The sequence below is a fragment of the Otolemur garnettii genome, unplaced genomic scaffold (genome assembly GCF_000181295.1).
Source record: "Otolemur garnettii isolate 467f Iridium unplaced genomic scaffold, OtoGar3 scaffold00024, whole genome shotgun sequence".
NCBI lineage: Eukaryota > Metazoa > Chordata > Mammalia > Primates > Galagidae > Otolemur > Otolemur garnettii.
Genome location: NW_003852419.1, coordinates 2,269,010 through 2,289,715, shown reverse-complemented (window position 1 = coordinate 2,289,715; position 20,706 = coordinate 2,269,010). Strand labels below are relative to the sequence as shown.

Here is a 20,706-nt window from a genome sequence, read left to right as displayed (position 1 = left end):
TTTTTTGGTTGCAGCTGTCGTTGTTTGGCAGGCCTGGGCTGGATTTGAACCCGCCACCTTAGGTGTATGTGGCTGGCACCTTAGCTACTTGAGCCACAGGCACTGAGCCAACTGGTTTGTTTTTAGTAGAGACAATGTGTCTCTCATTCCTGCTCAGGCTGGTCTTAAACTCCTGAACTTAAGCAATCCACCTGTCTTGGCCTACCAAAATGCTAGGATTACAGGCCTGAGCCACCACGCCCAGCCTGGCAATTTTACTTAAAGAAATTATTCTGAAAAAAAAAAAATCAATTAAGTCCATAAAGATGCACAGACATAGGGGCTTGCTGTAGCAGTATTCATAACAGCAAAAGCCTGAAAATGATCTGACCATCGATGTGGATTTGGTGGGTGAGTGGATCATGGTTTGTCATCTGAGGAAGATCCACCAGACAAAAAGTGGAGGCACTATCCTGACAGGAAGCCAGTTACAGAAGGGGAGACAGAGTGTGATCCACTCGGTGTTGAAATGTTTACGTGCATGGAAACACCTAGAAAGACACACACCAACCAGCTGGGTCTGGTTGTCTTTGAGAACTGGTGTGACCAAGGCTTTCCCTTTCCACTTGAGATTCTCCTATAATGTCTGGATTTTTCAAGATGACCCTATGCTATTTCTATGGTCAGCCAGGCAGTAAGGATATTTTAATTTTGCTTAAAGAATAAAGTAAAAGTGGCTGGGGCTTGGCGCCTTGGCGCACAGTGGCCAGAGCACCAGCCACATACACAGAGGCTGGTGGGTTTGCACTCAGCCCAGGCCTGCCAAACAACAGTGACAACTACAACAAAAAAATAGCTGGGCATTGTGGTGGGCGCCTGTAGTCTCAGCTACTTGGGAGGTTGAGGCAGAGAATCGCTTAAGCCCAAGAGTTGGAGGTTGCTGTGAGCTGTGACGCCACGACACTCTACCCAGGGTGACGTGATAAGACTCTGTCTCAAAAAAAAAAAAAGTGGCCAGGTATGGAGGCTCCTGCCTGTAATCCTAGCACTCTGGGAGGCTGAAATGGGAGGACTGCTTGAGCTCAGGAGTTTGAGGCCAGTCTGAGCAGGAGTAAGGCCCTGTCTCTACTAAAAAGAGAAAAAATCAGTCAGGCTTTGTGGCAGACACCTGTAATCCTAGCTACTTGGGAGGCTGAGGCAGGAGGATAGCTGGAACCTGGAGTTCAAGATCGCTGTGAGCCAGGCTGACAACAGGGCTCCATCGCATTCTAGCCTGGGACAACAGAGTGAGATTTTTGTCTTAAGTGAAACAAACAAAAAAAAGAATAAAAGAAAAGTAACAGTAGTGTTTGGTGTGCTCACTGGGCTGGTCCCTAGGATGCTGTTTTTTCAAATGACTCTACCTTTTTCTTCTTTGCTCAAATTGACTTTACATAGAAAGGGATATACAAAGACTTTGGGGGGGGGGAGAAATGAAATGACGGACAGGTACCAGATCAGAGTGGTAAACTGCTGCACAGCCCCAGGAAGCTTAGCGGGCGCTCGGAGGATCTTGGTGTCCAGCGGAAGGGCCAGGCTGCTGGAGGGAGAGGATGAGCCTCTGTCAAGAGTGTGGCTACCTCTTGCAGGCAGCATCCTTCGCACAGCCCCAGGCCCCCCTTACCTTACCTCTTTGCACAAGGGCCCACGTCGAGTTCCCTCACCTCTGCCTTCCCCAGAAAGTCATTTGAGCCGTGTGTTTTTTCTAAAAACAAGGCTGCAAGTGACTGAGCCTTCTCCCTGGTGGCCGCTTCCTGCTCTCTGCTGCGCCTGTCGATGCTGGTCAAGTCCACTGTAAGCAGAGGATGCGGGGCCATGGGCAGCTGGTCCCTGACACCAAGCCCACAACATTGGTCAGTCCCCAAGGGGCTTCAGGACATACTGCCCACCCTCTGAGGGTGACCCATGAAGCAGTGGTCGGAGTAAAGAGACGCAGAGAATCCTGGCAGCGATCCCCCACCCTGACCACATCTGTCAGGAAGCAGACACCTGCAGACACCTTGAGCCCTGTCCCACCACTTAGGCTCATTTTGGGAACATCCCAGGACAGACCAGCAGCCTTCAGAGCCAAGGCCGCGTTGCGGGTGTGCCCTGACTTTCACTCCAGCTGTCCAGGAAGCTTTTAATGAGGACTCACCTTCCAGGGGTGTCTGCCCGTGGGGAATAGGTGGCCTGGTCAAGCGAGCCTGAGAGTCAGGCACCTGCTAGTTCTATCTCATTGTAAATTAATAATTTGGCCCCATAAGCAGCCTGCCCAAAGCAGCCCAAACAGGAGAATGTTTGGGTGGAGGGTTCCAGGGATCAGCCAACTCTAAGTGGAATTCTCACTGCCCCTTGGACAGCTGCTCTGCCCCAGGGAGGGAGCTGGAGAACAAAGCTGACCGGCACCCTCCTCCTCAATCTGGGGGAACACTGCCCTGTGGGGGAGCACCTGGCAGCCCCACATCACAGCCCTCCTCTCCTAGCTTCTGCCTCAACCTCCAAGGCCCTGGCAGGGTGGGTCCAGAAAAGGCGGACCCCAGCTAGCCACAGCCAGGGCCTCCCTCCACTCACCTCACTCCAGGCCCACGGCTGCCCACCGGCCCTCCACTCCCTCCTCAGAGGCTTGGTTTGCTTGGGGGTTACTTCTTCACCTCTCTTCCTCTTCCCTCTTCCATTTCACAACACATCTCAAGACAGGATCTTGTCTGGGTGGGTCTGATTAATCCTGAGGTATCTCCCTAGTGTGCAGGACTATAGCTTAAAACACCTAATTTTCTGGGTACTTCAAAGCCCCATATAGTTCCTGCACCCTAGATTGGTGAGAGGTTCCTGAACCAGGGCCCATAGGCAAGAGCACTGCCACCTTGAATATTAATATAAAATAAAGGAAAGGAGTTTTCAGGCCTACATGCATTTGACCTCTAGTAACCCCTCTCCGGGGTTACTTCAGATTGTTCCCTAGTGGCCAGGCTGGCAGGTGCCCTTTGCCCCTATTCAGGGGTGGCTGGCCTGAGGACGACACACTGGTAGGAGGCCAGTCTGACACCTGAGCACAGTGAGGGCAATGACCCCTGCATGAGTTCATGCCAAGTCTGAATACACAGGGCAAGGGGCAGCCAATCCCCTGGGGGCAGGGTAGAAGATGATTTAGGATGCCAGGAGTCAGGAGGGGCTGCTGACCCAGGAGTCAGGGGTGGGGACTGGACACCGAGCCCAGTTCTGTGCCTCACACTCTTTGGACTCTGGTCTTTCCCTCTATAAAGACGGAGACACCCTTGGCCTGGCAGGAATGTGAGAGTCAAACAGGAGACCCTCGGGATCCTGGCACTTTTGGACCCAGCATGTGCCTTCAAGGAGATGGTCCCTGTCACTATATTTACAGGCTCTTGCTGCCCTTGCCATCCCAGGAGGAACCTGAGGCTCCTGGTGACTCAAGGGACAAGTCATGTAGCCACTTCACCCCGATACAACAGTCCTGCCTGTCCAACAGCCATACCCGTCCTGACACTCAAAATCCAGCTTCCTGCTTTCAGGGCAGATACCTGGGAAGGCAAGTACCCCCCATCACCCCATGAAGGAAAGTGGCTCCTGCTCTCCTGAGCGTAACATGCTGAGACCTCAGGACCCACTCAGAAGCCACGTCTAGGGCTGCCAGAGCAAGTATCCTGTTCAGAGATTCATTGGCCGAGACCACTGAAAAGGACCTGAGCCAGCCCGTGCCCTGCCCCTCCCTGCCATCTGCACCTTCAGGCTCCCTGCCTCTGTGGGATCACCAGGGCACAGTCTTAAGATTTCCTGGTGACTTTCTGACCTTAAAGAGCCTATGTTTCTCTGCAGAGTTTGAATAAAGGCCATAGTTGAGAATTTAACCCAGGCCCCCGGGATTCTGTCCCTCCTGTCACTGAGCTCCCGGGAGTTTCTAATCTGTCATGCACAGAAGGGTGGCTCTCTGTCAGCGGCTGCTTTGTTCACATCCTCATTTCCAGCATCTGATACTCAGCACGCTGACCCATGTCGTCTACTCTGCTCTGCCCAGAAGCACCCCCCCCTTTTTTCTTTTCTGAAGCCCCCAACAGATTTTCTTCTGAATCTTTCTAGCAGGCTCTGGTGGTGTCTGGGGCATAGGTTCCTGGCCACTAGCCTTGCTGGCTCACCATAGAAGTCAGCGGGGTTGCTGTACCGAGGACAGGGGTAGCCAATGGTGGTGAAATACTCGACCATGTGCTGGGCTGCCCCCAGGTAGACGGTGGTGCCAGACGTCATGAGCAGGACCAAGTCAAACAGCCTGAAGATGTCTGACCGGGGCTGGTGCAGGGAGAGGAGCACCAGCCTGTTGCCCTTGGCCAGCCGCGACAAGGTCTTCACCAGGTTGTGGGCTGTGAAGCTGTCGAGCCCAGAGGTGGGTTCATCCAGAATCAGGATTCCTTCCCAAAAGAGAGGGGCCTACAGAGTTAGCAGGACTCTGGCTGGACCAAGCCACGCCTGAGCCGGGGATGCAGGCCCCACTGCCCCCGTCTGGCCCCCACACCCCTCACCTGGATTCCACAGGAGCTGTACCCCGATGCTGACTCTCCTCCGCTCGCCCCCCGACACTCCCCGCAGGTACACATTGCCCACGGGTGTGTCCGCACACTGTCGCAGCCGCAGCTCCGCGATCACATCCTCCACCTGTGGGGAGAGGGCAGCTCTGAGGCTACCTCTGAGGGCTTCCCTTGGGGCTGGACATGTGACCCAACATGTCAAAACTCTTGCTCCACTGGTTTCATTTTAAAGGAAAGGACCTCACCGGGCTGAGGACAGGGGGAGCCCCTAGTGGACTTGTTCGGGGAGTGGACGATGAGCTGGGTTGCTTCCTATGCCTGGGCCCTGAGGCAGGGCAGGGAGGGATGGGGCTTACCCTTTTGTCACGCTGAGCCAGGGAGAAGGATCTAGGCAGGCGCATCTGGGCAGTGAAGGTCAGGGTCTCTCGGACTGTCAGATTGGGGAGCAGCTGGTCATGCTGGCGCACGTGGGCCACACATTTCCTCACCAGCTGAGGTGTGCTGGGCTGCCCATTGATCCAGATCTGGCCTGATTTGATCTTGCCACCGTGGCCTCGGTTGGTGATCACGTCCAGCAGTGAGGCTCTCCCACAGCCTGTGAAGCCATCAGGGACATCCCTGAGAGCAGAGCTTCTGTGCGGTCAGGCTAGCAGCCACTGCTCCCTGCACACTCTTCTGCACGCTGGACTGTTCTGTCGTTGCAGAGATGACTAGCCCCTAGAGAGGTGGCCCAGCTCCTAGACTAGATGGGGCAGACCCAGCTCATGGCACTCTGCAGCCAGCTTGAGCATCCTTGGGTGTCTGGGAGCACATTGATGCTGGGGCTTCAGGCCAGGTTAGTCAATAGCTGCACAACCAGAGAGGGTGGGGGTCCTGGCTGCCACAGGCCTGTGGTACTTAGAGCATTTGTCCCTCTCACCACTAATCAATGCCATTTCTCTCCAAGCAAGGCTAGTGTTAACTATTTTTGGCTGGCAAACACGCCAGCAACATTTCATTATTCAATGTCATTTGGCTCAGAAGCTGGCTCTGTGAGGACTAAGTCAGAGTATTTATAGGGTATTTTTTAAAAATGCAAAACCAGAACTTATTTTGAGAAATAAGGGAGAAAAATAGAGAAATAACAGTGTGGAAATGATTTTTAAACTATAGCACAACGCACACAAATGTTCTGACTATATCTACATGCTTCCCTCTCTTATTTTTAATCAGTGGTATTTTTTAACTCTCTTGAAAGAAAAGATCCATTGTGTTCAAGTTACCACCATCTACTTCTGAATGACGTACCCATCATTGATTCAGGGAAGTCAGCATCAAATAAGATCTAATTTCCAAAAGCATTCCATGAGCCTTTTTTCGATAGCTATTTAAAACTGTGAATGCTTAAAAAAAAAAAAAAAACTGTGAATGCTAGCCTGAGCAAGAGGGAGACCCCGTTTCTACTAAAAATAGAAAAACTAGCTGGGCGTGGTGGTGGGTGTCTGTAGTCCCAGCTACTTAGGAGGCTGAGGCAGGACGATTGCTTGAGCCCAGGAGCTTAAGGTTTCAGTGAACTATGATGATGCCACTGCACTCTAGCCTGGGCAACAGAGCTAGACTCTCAAAAAAATAAAAAATAAAATAAAATAAAATAAAAAACTGAGTGCAAATTGGGCTCAAGCACTGAGAACATCACCCTATCATTGAGCTGGGAATGAGCTCATTCCCCTGGGTGGGGTTTGGTTTCCTGACTAGATATTCCTTGTGGAGAGCAAGTTTTCCAATTTGTTTTCAAACAAGGAAAGTGCCGATAAACAACGCATGACAAGTCCTCTTTGCCACATGCCACGTACCTGCAGCCTCACAGCACCAGCACAAAAACCGAAAGCAGAAAAACAGCCTCATGTGATACTTCTGGTTCCTGCCCAGAGACTGTCAGGGAGAAAGGAGCCTTCACGCTGCCTCCTGGGCACACTTCAGTTAAGCATCTTTAGTATGGAAGTGGAGCAAATTAGCCGGCAGAGAAACCAGGGAAGAGGGCTTCCATGCAGGCTCTGGGAGTGCAGGGGACTTGGCCAGCATTCACAGGTGCTGCAAGAGTCCCACTTGGAGAGCAGGAAGGCTGCAGTTCCTTAGCAAAACATAGAGCTGTGAGCAGCCTTTCCAATAGAGGAGGCTGGGTCCATGAGGCAGACCCTCTATGAACCAGGAAGAAAATCCATAGGCATTCTGGACCCTTGTAAAATGGCTGGAATCAGTAAATTCATTAATTAAAAAACACTTTTGGCATTGCTGATTCTGTAGAAGAAACTACAATACTTGGGGCTGCTTTTATTTATATTTTTAAAATTATGACCAGCATTCTCAGGGTGTGTGTGCACAGCAAAAGTCACAGGAAGTATAATTGATAAATCTAAGAAATCATTTTTATAATTTCATACAGGCACAGTGGCTCACACCTATAATTCTAGCACTGTGGAAGGATCCCTGGAGCACTTAATTTGAAACCAGTCTGTTCAAGAGTGAGACCCCTGTCTCTTCTTTATTTTTCTGAAACAGAGTCTCAAGCTGTAGCCCTGGGTAGAGTGCCGTGGCGTCCCAGCTCATAGCAACCTCAACCTCTTGGGCTCAAGCGGTTCTCTTGCCTCACCTCCCAAGTAGCTGGGATTACAGGCACCCGCCACAACGCCCCACTATTTTTTGGTTGTAGTTGTCATTGTTGTTTGGTGAGCCTGGGCTGGATTTGAACCCGCCAGCTCTGGTGTATGTGGCTGGCGTCTTAGCCACTTGAGCTACAGGAGCCTTTTGTCTCTTCTAAAAATAGAAAAATTAACTGGGTATCATGGAGGATGCCTGTAGTCCCAGCTACTTGGGAAGCTGAGGATCACTTAAAGCCAGAAGTTTGAGGTTGCTATGAGCTAAGCTGACCCCACAGCACTCTAGCATGGATGACAGAGTGAGACACTTTTAAAAGGAAAGAAGGGAGGGAGGGAGGAATGAATGAATGAATCAGGCTGGACAAAGTGGCTCATGCCTATAATCCAGCACTCTGGGAGGCCGAGGCAGGCAGATCACCTGAGCTCATGAGTTCGAGACCAGCCTGAGCTAGAGTGAGACCCTGACTCTAAAAGTAGCCATGCATTGTGGAGGGTGCCTGTAATCCCAGCTACTCGGGAGGCTGAAGCAAGAGAATCACTTGAGTTCAGGAGTCTGAGGTTGTTGTGAGCTGTGATGCCATAGCATTCTACCGAGCATAACAAAGTGAGACTCTAACTAAAAAAAAAGAGAGAGAAATCATTTAAATAATTTCATGTGCCATTTGATCCTATAATTCTTCTACTTAGGTATTTACCTAACTATTTAGGGTATTTACCCAAAGGAAAAAAAGACGTGCTATAATAAAGATGCTTGAACTTGAATGTTCATAGGAGCACAAGGATGTGGAAACAACCCACATGCCCATCGATACCTGAATAGATTAATAAAATATGATCTCTGTATCCCATGGAGGACTGCTCAGCCATAAAGGAGATGATGATCTAGTATCTTTTGTAACAACCTGGGTGGAATTGGAGACCATTCTTCTAAGTGAAGTATTGCAAGAATGGAAAAACAGACACCACACGTACTCCATACTAAATTGAAACTAGTTGATCAACACCTACGTGCTTACAGGAAACAAAACTCAGTGAAATTCTAGTAGGGAGAAGGGGAAGAAGGGGGAGGGTATCACACACTTTCTGAGTGAAGGGCACACCTGTAACTTTGACTTAAAATTCACAAAAGCAAAATATGTAACCAAAATGTAGGTACCCTCATAATGTACTGAAATAAACTTTCTTGAAAAAAGGAAAAATAATAACGTTAGCTGTTAAATTAAATTTGGCTTGAGATTGCTTCCATATTTGGAGTTCCTATGGAGGGAACTGCAGTGTTAGTACGTAAACAAGCTGTAACCTAACCATGAGTTTAGCTTAAGATAGAGGTTGGCTGAGACAAATTGCTGAGGCTCAGCCATTCTTGATAGCCAAACTTCAGACAATCACAAGCTGTCAACTGGTCAGATCAATGGCCTTGTCAGATGATGCCCAAATACTGGTTACTCTGAGTTATAACCAGTCAAGCTGTTTCTGTATGTCCTTTTTCTGTCTATAAATATTGCTTTCCCACATTGCTGGGTGGCGCTCTCTGAGCCTTTCTTGGCCCTGAATGCTGCCTATGCAAGGATCATTGTTTGCTCAAATAAACTTTGCTCAATTGTAATTGTCTAAAGTATTTCTTTTCTTCTTCTTCTTTTTTTTCTGAGACAGAGTCTATGTTGCCCTGGGTAGAGTGCCATGGCGTCACAGTTTACAGCAACTTCAAACCCTTGGGCTCAAGCAATTCTCTTGCCTCAGCCTCCCAAGTAGCTGGGACTACAGATGTCTGCCACAGCACCTGGCTATTTTTTTTGGTTGTAGTTGTCATTGTTGTTTGGCAGGCCCGGGCTGGATTCGAACCCTCCAGCTCCAGTGTATGCAGCTGGCACCCTAGCCACTGAGCTACAGGTGCCAAATCTAAAGTATTTCTTTTAACATAGTGAAGTGAACCTGGAGCCAAACAACCCTGAACCTAGAGTCAAAAGACCTAGAAACTATTTAATATAATTCCTGCTCAGCCTCTCTGAACTTCACTTTCCTCAATCACAAATCAGGGCTACTAAGAGTTAGAGGGTTGTCTGTACCGAGTATTAATCATAGTGATGCTAAGTAGGGCCCATGTGTCTCCTAGATGCTCAATTCAGAAAGAAAAGTTAGGTATAACAAGAAGAGCTACTAGAAATTACAAATAAAAATAAAATAGTAGGTCCTTGAGGGATCCACTCTTTTCTTCTTTAGATCAAGATTTCAGGGACAGGGCCAAAGTGGGAAGGACTTATTGACTACATGTTGGTACAGTGACAAAGAGCACTTACACACAGGATCTCATTTGATCTTTGGTTAGACAATAAATAGCTTTTCTATCAGAAGAATGTAAAAGCTTGGAGCAGGTGTCCAAGAAGTTGAGTAATTGCTATCTCTGGAAATAATTAATTAAAAGGTATAAAGTGCTCTAAGACTATGTAAGGGCATTCCAGGGAGAAATGCCTTGATGTGAGAAGCAGAAGGCCAAAGTTCTGGTTCTGGCTCTGCATTAAAAGTGTATTTTTAAGAGAATCACTCAACTTCCCCAGGCTTGAGTCTCCTACCTGTTTAATGTAGGGGAGTGTGTGTGTGTGTGTATGTGTGTAGGGGCAGGAGGACATTCTAGAAATACCGAAGAGTAGATAATTTGAAAACCTTCCTCTAAAAACACTTCCAAACTGGTAGGAGAAAGAAAGGCAGAACACGATGAGGAGAATGAACTCTGTTCTCCAAGCCCCTTTTCAGCTCAGATGTTCTATAATTTCAAATTTGTCCTGTGGAAGGGACTCTGTGAGGCAGTCCAAGAATCTGGCTCTTTGCAAATAGTTAAAGGTTGTGCTAAGATTCTGGAGGGACCCTATGAGATCGTAGTGGGGGCTGTCTGACCATAGCTGCTTGTGTGGGGGCTGTCTGACCACGATCTTTCAGTGCAGCTGTTAACCAAAGACAGCTGCTCAGGCTGCAGCTTCAGGTCGACAAGAGGTGCACTCATGGCTCCTCACAACAGCAACTATCTACGAGCTCAAAAACAGAGGAGCCAGGATTTGAGCCCAAGTCTGTGTGACCCAGAACGTCTGCTCTTAACCATGTCCCATGTTATTCTACTAGTCAGCAAAGAGTTCCATAAGAAGCATTTGTCTGTTTGAAAGACCATTCTGCATCCCTCAGGAGAGAGAAAATCCAGCCTTAAATGGTACCTGAGTTTCCTATGATGGCCAGCATCTGCCCACTTCTCACTTTCAAGTTCAGGTTTTGGATGCCCAGGTCACAGGAATCTTGGCTGTTGTGAGATGTCCATGGCATCTTGAACTGAACCAGCCGCTCAAACCAAGACATCTGGGTGGCCACGTCCACCTGTGGGGTGACATTGGAAAGTTTCCTAGAGAGCTGAATGGCTCAGAGGGTTTCAGCCACTTCTGTTCAACCCCTGTGCCTTGGATGGGCCCCTTTCTGCAGGGAACATCCCTCTGCTAATACGCAACAGGCCCGAGGCACCCCTACCCGAATTCTACCAAACACAGAGGCCGGCCCCCAACCTATGTTAACAACTCAAAGTGTTGTTCCCGAGTCTGAAGATAAGGGGAATAGAAAACATGAGCAATTGCAGAGCAGAAATAAAAATACAACATGAAGCAACATGTCTTCACTTACTACTACTACTAATGTATCAAGTGTTTACTACGTGCAAGACCCAATGTTAACTGCCTCGCATCTGCTATCTCATTCCATCAGCACTGTAAACCTATACCGTAGGTACTTTTAGAATCCCTGTCTTACAGGGAGGTTCAGAGAAGTTAAGTAACTCACTCAAGTTTACATAGCTAGTAAGTGGCAGAGCCAAGAAAGGTTATGGTGTGGTTCGTTGGCTTGTCTTAACTCACACACCCAGGAAGCACACTCGGGCCTCTGGGAGTCACCATCTCGGGCCCCACCAAGTTCCATCTGAGCAACATGTTACCTGCCTCGGAGGAGGTTTGGGAGTAGGTCCTTGAATCTGACCAGGGAATTCCCGAGAGCCTCCAAATGCCGGTGGTTGTCCCTGCACTCTGGATGTTTTATTAGCTCCAGAGAGAGTTTATTTTATTTGTGAAAAAGATATAAAAATGAATGAAGCCTGAATAAAGTCTGTGTTGTACATTGTTAATGTCTTAGCTTGATAATTATTATAAGGGTATGTAAGACTTTAGTTATTAGCATTGTACATTGTGAATTCCTTAGTTTTGATAATTATGCTATGGGGGCGCAAGGAGTTAACATTACGGAAAGTTGGACAAAGGATATATGAGAATGCTGGACTATTTTTGCAACTTTTCCAAAAATGTAAAAGTATTTCAAAATATGAAGTTAAAAAGTGATCTCGAGGCCTTCTGTTACAGACTCCACAGTCTTCCTTATGGATCCAGTTTCCACATGGATCTCCTTCTTTTCTCCTGCCTCTCAGCCTCCAGCTATAGCAAGTGTCATAGACGGCACATGCGGCACCTGACATGTGAGGTTCAGCCGGACTGGGCTGTGTCTGCGGGTGGAGGATTTGCAGGGTGGGCTCATCTTTCCCTCCCTGCCCACTCCTCTCCCCTTGATCCCAGGAATGCCTCTACCTGGTAGCTGAGGTCCTGGACCTCCAGGGTGTTGGGAGGGCCACTGTAGGTGAAATACAGGCTGTTGTCACTTTCAGAGGAGAACAAGCTGTCCTGGAGGCCCTGCTGGGAGACAAGACAGGTGAGGGGCTCCCCTTTGGAGGTGACTGAAGACAAGGAGAAGACAGGGGGAGGGACGGAGGGGTAAGAGCAGCTTCTTACGGCTGATGTGCCTGAGATCGCAGATTGGTAAGAGACGAGTTGTGCTGGTGGAGCCCAAGACTTGGAGAAAATACAAACATTGGTGAAGGCCCATCTCCTTTAGGGAGAGCCCTGGGAATTCTCCCAGGACGGCTCCTGTCCTGAGAACCTAAACCTCAGTCTGGTAGAGCCTGAACCCATGCAGCTGACGGAAAATGAGATCCAGACTTTGGGCTGGAGAGAGATCTGTGAGGTTTGGTGCTCTGGAAAATCTGAGCTAGGAGCTGGCAAACCCTCGGCCTTTAACTTTCTCTTCCTTGAATTTGGCTTAACAATTTCTAATGCCAGATAGATATCACAATATGCAGCACATGAGAGCAAAATAGCTAAGGTCAAGGTCAAGTTAATGCTTAATACTTGTGAAGACACCATCCTGAGAAGTCAAGGAATTTTGTGCAACAAAGTCATTGAGAATGCTGTTGAAGCCAGGCGTGGTGGCTCATGCCTGTAATCCTAGCACTCTGGGAGGCCAAGGCAGGAAAATCCCTTGGGCTTAGGAGTTTTGATTACAGTGAGCTGTGATGATGCCATTGCACTCTAGCCAGGCTAACAGAGAAAGAAAGAAAGAAAAAAATAAAGAGGGAAGGACAGAAGGAAGGAAAGGAGGGAAGGCGGGAGAGAAAGAGGGAAGGAGGGCAGGAGGCAGGGAGGAAGGAAGGAATGAAGGAAGGGAAATTTCAGAAGTCCCTGCAATGGCATCACCACCACTGTCATGATGTCATTGGTGTTCAGTGTTGGTATATTTGAAAGTACATCAAACAAATCAATGTTTCATGGTGTCAACTGATACTTATGAATGGTATTAACCATCTACAGATCTGAAGAGCTGAATTCCTTCTTTTTTTTTTTTTGAGACAAAGTCTCACTTTGTCGCCCTTGGTAGAGTGCCATGGCATCATAGTTCACAGCAACTTCAAACTCTTGGGCTCAAGTGATTCTCTTGCCTCAGCCTCCTGAGTTGCTGGAACTACAGGCACCCTCACCTCACAATGCCTGGCTATTTTTAGAGACGGGGGCGGGAGGCTCACTCTTGCTCAGGCTGATCTCAAACTCCTGAGCTCAAGAGATCCACCTGCCTCAGTCTCCCAGAGTGCTGAGATTACAGGCAAGCGGCTGCACCCGCCCTGAATTCCTTCTATTTGAACAATTCAATCATTTAAATCATGAAGGCCCAAACAAAGGAAGAACCTGACTAGGAAGGTTTCCAGTTTTTAATGCGTTCAATTTTCTTTCATTCCCATAGTGCAGTAACAAGTATGTATTTATTAACAAGTTCCTGCAGACCTCTCCCCCAGAGCTGCCATTCTCATGCTGCTGCATCCCTTCAATCAATCAGACACACAACAAACATTTACTGCGAGTCCATAATACTCTTCATTCAGGCTGAGAGTTTGGAATGTGATGGTGAGAATGTCTTTGACAGGTGAGACAGGTGGTTAGGACGGAGCCAGGTGACCAGGCACATGAGCAGGCTGACCTCAAGCATCTGATCAAAGGTTTATTTTCACTGTTTTCACAATGCACACGCATTCCAGAGTGGAAAACAGCATGATTTACAGCTAACCAGACAATAACTTCCGGCTATTGTGAAGGTAAGGCAATGGTGAAGGTAAGAAGTCCTAGGAAAGAACATTCCAGACCAGAAGAGGTGGAAAGAAAGAAATACAGGTGACAGTCTGCTGGCGGCCCACTCTGGTAGCCCCCTGAGTTCTGAGAGAGAAGGACAAACAGCAGACCCAAGCTACTTATACTGTTTGATGTTTGAATCGTCACCGTAAAAACCCAAAATTCTATAGGAAAAACACGAGGAAGATAAACACCTACTTCAGGAGAGGGCTTATCTCTGGGGAACAAGAGACATATAAGGGGAAAGGGGACACGGAGGGGGGACCGGGGTAAGGCTTCAGCTTTTGGCAATCAGTGCAAGTACATGGGAGATCACCACTCTTTAAATTGATCTGTCTGAAAAATTTCACAATATGTTTTCAAATTGAGAAAGCAAGCCAGTGAACTCAAGTTCCCACCAACGTTTCATCCACTTCCAGCTGGCAATGCACCAAAGCAGGAGGGAGAGGTGGGGAGGGGCGGTGAGAGGGTTTGCACCCTTTGGGGTGAAGAATGACACCCTAGAGAGATGAAGGCAGCTCAGGTAGCTGCTGGCCTCTGGCAGGTCACCTCTGTGACCACAGACACGCTGCCTAGTTTTGTGTGATTCTATTAAACTACCAGAAATTGTATCAAATTGCTGAGAGACTCCTTGGGGCCAGCACACATCCCGTTGTCATCATTATACTTTTTAAAGAAAATATCTGCAGGAGGCATCAGATATTGGCATAAGATATAAATGACATAATATAATTGGCATCAGATATAAATGAGCTTAGAAATTGCTTCTGTAGGCCACAAGGTGCACAGGTTGGATTCAGGGGTGGAGAGGTGAGAAAGGAAGGTCAGACATTTGGAATCTGGGGCAACGTGTAGAGGTGACCTCAAGCCCAAGTAGTCCATTGTGCTGAGGCCTGTGGGACAGAGGCAGTGGGACGGAAGGCAGCTGAGAGGAAGGAGCGAGGTGCCTGGCTCCCTGCTCTGAGGCTCACCCAGGCTCTTCCCTAGGCTAGGGAGGCAGGGGTGTGCCAGCCCAGACCTCAACCACCCTGGAGGGACTGTGCCTTCCAGGAGCTGCACAGACAGCTCTTCTTCTGGAAGAAGAAAATTCATGCCTGAAATGGAGACAACTTCTGTTCCATTTTTAAATATTTTCCTTGGCTCCCAGGAAGGGTTTGTTAGACTCTTCCTGAGGTTTTGACAAATTCTCTGCATTTTTCAAATATTTAAATATCTATTCGGCTGACATCTTAATCAGTATGACTGTCAGAACGTCACTTGAATTTCTGACAGGTGACACCCAAAAAAGCAAAAGCAGGTTTATTTGTAGGTAACCAGCTCAGCGCCTGCTGGGTTACACTGTAATTTCTCCTTGTATTAACTTCTGATCGAATTCCACAGTCAGAAGAGTAGGAAAGAAGGAGACTCCGGGAGCACAGAGCAGTGTCCTGTTCTGAGATGAGGAGCCCGGAGATGGTGTGATGCTCAGGACCCAGGGCTGGGGAGAGGGCTTGCTCCTGGGCCTACTGAAATACTCAGACGAGATCTCACACAGCTCTCACCTGGGCCGAGGACTCTCCCAGTTTCCTGTGGTCCTGCTCTTCCTGCACAGTGAAGCGTTGTGGGCCCAGGGCACTTGTCACCCAGTTACCAAGAGGCCAGAGTTTCCTGTGCAAATGGTCCCTAAGATCACCCCTACAGCCTGCACACCCTTCCCAGGCCTCTTGAGTGCCCCTAGGCCAGAAGTGCCCCTCGGGTTCATGCACCCACACAGGTTCGTGAGATCCCTGTATAGTGAGTGGGACAGAGACAGGAGTGGGCAGGGATGGGGACAGGCTTGGGCTGGAAGTGGATCCCTGTGCCATCACATTTTGGCTGCTATTCTAAGAGGCCCTAGAATTTCTAAATTCATTACTGGCCTTCCAGGTTGGGAGGAAGGAATGTCAGAGTAAGAGGGTAAAACTATTTTGTTCAACAGTTTGCAGCTTGATTGATACCTTTAAAATACTAGACAGGTTACGCCGCCCCAGTCATTCCATTCAAGCCTCATAGCCGTTAGGGACAGACCATTCCTGAGCACCTGGGTAAGAGGATTCGGGAGGAGAACTGGTGGTGGCAGGGCCCGCACCTGTGTCAGGGTGTGAGGCTCTGGCAGTTCTTTGCCCCTCCCAGGGAGCTGTGGGGGCTGAAACACCAGCTCTTCCAGGCACAAGTATTCCCAAATTCCCTAGACTTTCTGTCCTATCCAGGTTATAGGAATTTCCCTGCAGGGTTTGCCTCTTGGGGGTGCTGGGGGAGCAGAGCCAGTCACTGGCAGTGACTTTAGAACTGACCGAAAATCATGAGCTCCTGGAATCTCAAGGCCAGTCCGGGTGGCCTGTGGCAGTCCCTGTTATGTGGGAGTCCTCAGTCTTCCTCGTCTTTCTCTTCTCTACCCCGTGACAGGCAAGACAGAAATGTGGGGTGAGGGGGGATCTGCTTCACTTCTGTCTTCTAATTTAGCTTAGAAGTCACACCCTGATTTCTCCAGCGAATTTTTCTCAGGTAAAGCGAGGGAGGAGACCGAGCTCACCACCTCTGGCCACCCGGCTGCCATCTACCCCCACCAGCACTCTCCTAGAGCCTGTGATTCCTGGCTACACTTGTATTCTGAGCACAAATTCTGACATCCCCATAAAAGTCATCCATTGTCCTGTCTCGTCATCACTTTGCTGTCACCAGATTCTTAGCTGACAGCCTCATAGACAAAGGAGACACCAGCTGACTCCCTGCTATGCAGAAGCACGTTTCTGTGATGGAGTTTCATTTGGAAAGAGCTACATCAGCCCAGGTTACATACAAGGACATCGAGTCCCGGAGGGACTCCTTAGGGTAGGAGTGACCGCAAAGGCCCTGACCCTGCTCCCTCAGCCTCTGACACCAGGAGATTGAGTCCTGCAACCACCTGCTCGTGTACTTGCAGTCTAGGTCGCCAGGGGGGACAGAAAGTTCCTGCGAGAAGAGACGAAGGCCTGACTGCTCCCCCACCAGGGCTGGGCAACCCCGTCACTCACAGAGGCATCTTGGGGCATGGCTCCGTTCTGCAGCCCCCTGTCCTCTCCACCGGTTGTCTCAGCCATGGGGCGGCAGGTCAGTGTCCGTTGACAGCCACTCCTTTAGACCTGGCTGTTGCCTGCCCCTGCGAATCCTGCCTCTCTCTGCTTCCTAGAGCAGGGACACCAAGGACCCCGTCTATGCCAGGCCCTGTCCTTTTCTCCGCGGCAGCCCCACCCACGCAGCCTGCATTCTACACACTCAGGTTAAAGGTTCATCAGATAACGGCATCTGGGGCCAAATCCCAGTTCCGCCTCCAGGCTGGTCTCACCCGGGAGCCTGGGGCCACAGAGGAGCAGGCAGGGCAGTCTGCCACAGGGTCCTCAGCTGAAACCACTCTGGAAAGGGACTCGTCACCACGAAAGTTGTGGGTCTCTGCTTCGTGCTAGCCATGAGTAAGCTCCAGTCTCTGGCACCCAGGGGATCCTTAGGACTCCCAGAGAGCAGAGGCTCCCAGAGCTCCCCGGAGGAGGCTCGGCACAGCCTGGGTGTCCTCCATGCCTCCTACAGCGTCAGGTAAGCTGCCCCCACCAGCAGGCGGGGAGCTCTCACCCCCTCTGCCACCTTTCCTACTCACTGGGGGAGCCTTCCTGGGGACTTTGGGCTCTTCAGTGGACAGCATGGGGAAAGGAGAGGAGAAGCACCTGGGACATTAGGAACAGTGAACACCCCTCCTCCAGCCAGGCCCAGCCCAGGCATAAGCAATGTGGCAGCAGTGACCAGCCTGCACCCCTGCCTCTTACCCTCCCGGTACCCACCCCGTGTGAATGGAGGGGCTTGGGGAATGGTGGTGCTGGGAAGGTGATGGGGAAGGAATGCAGGGTTGGCACCCTGCAGAGCAGCTGCAGCCAGGTCCTCTCTGCAGATGACTGACGGCCTTCACCCCTGCTGGTCAGGCTCTGCACAAGGGGGCATGAAGGTTGGAACATACTAGGAGCCTTTCCAGAGCCAACTGGGGTGGGTGCAGCTGGGATCAGAGCCGGGTGACAGGGGTCTGGCTCTTCCTGGACCACATGCTGCCATTGCCTTCTCGGGGGGGCTTTCCTTTAAAGCAATCGCGCCGGGCCCTGGTGGGACCTCAAATCTGGCTGGGAGCAGAGGAACAGGCAGATCCTCAAAGACGTGTCCTTGTACGTTGAGAGCGGGCAGATCATGTGCATTCTAGGGAGCTCAGGTAAGCTGGGAAGGCGTTCCCTAAATTCTCAGAGAGGCTTCAGCTTGATCTAATCCACAGTGAAGAAACAGGCTTAAGTTGTGGTAAGAAGGCCACAAGTTTGAAATTTATTCCCATGTCTGACTGTGAATGGAACCTGGTATCAATGTGAAATCTTTAGAAAGATCCTTGAAAGAGTCTAAAATTCCACCTAATCTGTAAGTGAAATCAAATGTCAAAGTATGGAAGGCCCCTTGCACCGTGCCTAGCGTATAGGGGTACTCAGTAAACACGGCTTCCCCATCTGTACCCTGCCTAGACAGAGAAAAAGGAATTCAACAGGCACAAATATGCCCACTAAGCCCTCATATTTCAATTTAATCAGTCCTTTCTTATTATGAAATATTTCAAACATACAGTTAACAATAGAAAATAATATTAAAAATGTTGATGTATTAACATCAGGCCTTACCAGATCTTAACATATATTTGTTGCACATCTTTTTCCCTCTTAAGCAATTAAACAATACAGATTGTACTGAGGCCAGCAATGTGCCAACTCAATTCCCCACATCATCCTTCTCCTCCTCATTCCCAGAGTAACAACATTGAGACTTCATTTAGTGTTTGCCTTTGTGTCCCTGCTTCAGCTGGTCATTGCTGTGGACCAGGGTACAGCCTTTGGTGAGGCAGCTCCTTGTGGCTGAGGGTAAGGGAGGGTCACAGCTGTGAATCCTCAGCAGCTGGGGAATGGGTACACTGGCCCTGAAGAGGGGATCTGTGGGCATAGCACAGTGTTCACTACACCGGGTTACCCTGCATATTTTAAGGTTAAAAGACTTTTGATGGAGCTATTACTTGAAAATTGTTGACATTTATTGCCACCCAATTGCTACTTGTGTTACTCTCTTCAATTAAGATGGGGAATTTAAGTCCACGATAAAATGTGAGCAGGGGTTGGGTACAGTGGCTCATACCTATAATCCCAGCACTTTGGGAGGCTGAGGCAGGAGGATCATTTAAGGCCAAGAGTTTGAGATTAGCCTGGGCAACATAGCAAGACTCTGTCTCTACAAATGATGATGATGATGATGATGATGATGATGATCCAGGCATGGTGGCATGCACCTGTAGTTCTAGCTACTTGAGAGGCTCAGGAGGGAGGACTGTTTGAGTCTAAGAATCAGAAGTTACAGGGAGCTATGATAGTGCCACTGCACTGTATTCTGGCCAACAGAGTGAGACCCTGCCTCAAAAAAAAATGTAGGCAGAATCAGCCTCTTTAGACCCAGGGAGTTAGATGCATGGCAATTCACCTTCTATAGCAGGTGTATAACTGTTTGGCAATAGTACTTGTTAAGATTAAACAGAAAGGAATTCCCTGGCTATTTTAATTCATATGGGCTGCTAAAACAAAATACCATAAACTGGGTGGTTTATTAACAATAGAAATTTATTTCTCACAGTTCTAGAGGCTGGGAAGCCCAAGGTGATGGCAGATTTGGTGTCTCATAGCTTGCTATTTTCTTACCCTAGCCTCAGGTGGCAGAAGGGGGCAGGGGTCTCTCTTGAGCCCCTTTTTATTAGGACACTCAGCCCAATCATGAGGCTCCTCCCAACCTAGTCACCTCCCAATACTACCTCCTAATATGCCCAACTCCTAATACTAATACTTGGGTATGAGGATGTCAAGATACAAATTAGAACATGGCACCAAATAAAACTGCTATACTTTTCTGGGATTTCCTGTCAGCTCGTATTTACATTTCTTAAATGATTTCTCACTATATACACACATGCATACCATAACATCCAGGGGGTCATTCTGATTTTCCTTTTGCTAAATAAAATGTGTTCCTTTAAAAAGAAAAGAGGCTGAGTTGTCCCTATAATAATTCATCCCTTATTGCAGTCCTCCTGTAGAATTAAACAGTGTGGCATGTAACCCCCTTCTCAGAAGTGTGTTCCACTTCTAAGAAAAATAGAGAATTGAATTCCACTGTCCCAGAGCTGTGTCCCTCAGACCAGTGTCATGCTTCATGCACATCCCAGCAGGACAGCAGGAGAAGTTCTTGATCCAGGGGTATAGGCTGGTTTCTGATGATATACCTAGCCACAATTTTATCACAACATCTACCCTTTATACTGAACATGAATCCACAATGGAACACAAGTTCCATAAAAGCAAGGGATTTTTTTTTTTTGACACATAATCTTACTCTGTCACCTTGGTTAGGTTGCAGTGGTGTAATCATAGCTCACTGCAACTCAAATTCCTGGTCTCAAGTAATCCACCTGCCTCAGCCTCCTGAGTAGCTGGGACTACAGGCATGTATCAGCAGGCTAATTTTTCTATTTTTTGTAGAGATGGGGAGGGTCTCACTTTTGCTCAGCTTGGTTTTAAACCCCTAGCCCCAAGTGATCTTCCCACCTCAGTCTCCCAAAGTGCTAGGATTTACAGGCATGAGCCACTGTGTCTTTTTTTTTTCCTGTTGTATCCTTAACACCTAGAATAGGGTCAGTCACATAGTAGATACTTAGTAAATCTTTTTTTTAATACATGAGTAAACAAATTAATTCCATGAATTATTTACAATGTTTCATAAAATGACATTTCATTGGGTGTCTTTTTTTTTTTATTAAATGATAGCTGTGTACATTAATGCAATCATGGGATACAGTGTGGTGTTTTCATAGACAATTTGAAATATTTTCATCAACCTGGTTAACATAGCCTTTATGTCCTTTTCTTAGTTATTGTGTTAAGACGTTTATATTCTACATTTAGAAAGATTCACTTGTGGCTTGGCGCCTATAGCTCAACCGGCTAAGGC

At 48.5% G+C, this 20,706-nt stretch overlaps 2 protein-coding genes across 2 annotated transcripts in view; one reads left to right on the top strand and one right to left on the bottom strand.

Annotated features, from left to right (window-relative positions):
• The window catches only part of ABCG8 (ATP binding cassette subfamily G member 8), a 22,158-nt gene extending 5,268 nt beyond the window's left edge, over nucleotides 1–16,890 (bottom strand). Inside the window, exons 1-8 of the mRNA XM_023512059.1 lie at nucleotides 16,680–16,890; nucleotides 11,782–11,886; nucleotides 10,381–10,537; nucleotides 4,898–5,136; nucleotides 4,536–4,668; nucleotides 4,155–4,424; nucleotides 1,648–1,810; nucleotides 1,378–1,558 (exon numbers count right to left, since the gene is read on the bottom strand). Coding sequence (XP_023367827.1) covers nucleotides 1,378–1,558; nucleotides 1,648–1,810; nucleotides 4,155–4,424; nucleotides 4,536–4,668; nucleotides 4,898–5,136; nucleotides 10,381–10,537; nucleotides 11,782–11,886; nucleotides 16,680–16,745 — 1,314 coding nt within the window. The 5' untranslated portion in view covers nucleotides 16,746–16,890. The remainder of the gene's footprint in view (nucleotides 1–1,377; nucleotides 1,559–1,647; nucleotides 1,811–4,154; nucleotides 4,425–4,535; nucleotides 4,669–4,897; nucleotides 5,137–10,380; nucleotides 10,538–11,781; nucleotides 11,887–16,679) is intronic.
• Nucleotides 16,891–17,110: 220 nt separating this feature from the next.
• The window catches only part of ABCG5 (ATP binding cassette subfamily G member 5), a 27,428-nt gene continuing 23,832 nt past the window's right edge, over nucleotides 17,111–20,706 (top strand). The window contains exons 1-2 of the mRNA XM_003787877.3: nucleotides 17,111–17,235; nucleotides 17,772–17,893. Coding sequence (XP_003787925.1) covers nucleotides 17,111–17,235; nucleotides 17,772–17,893 — 247 coding nt within the window. The remainder of the gene's footprint in view (nucleotides 17,236–17,771; nucleotides 17,894–20,706) is intronic.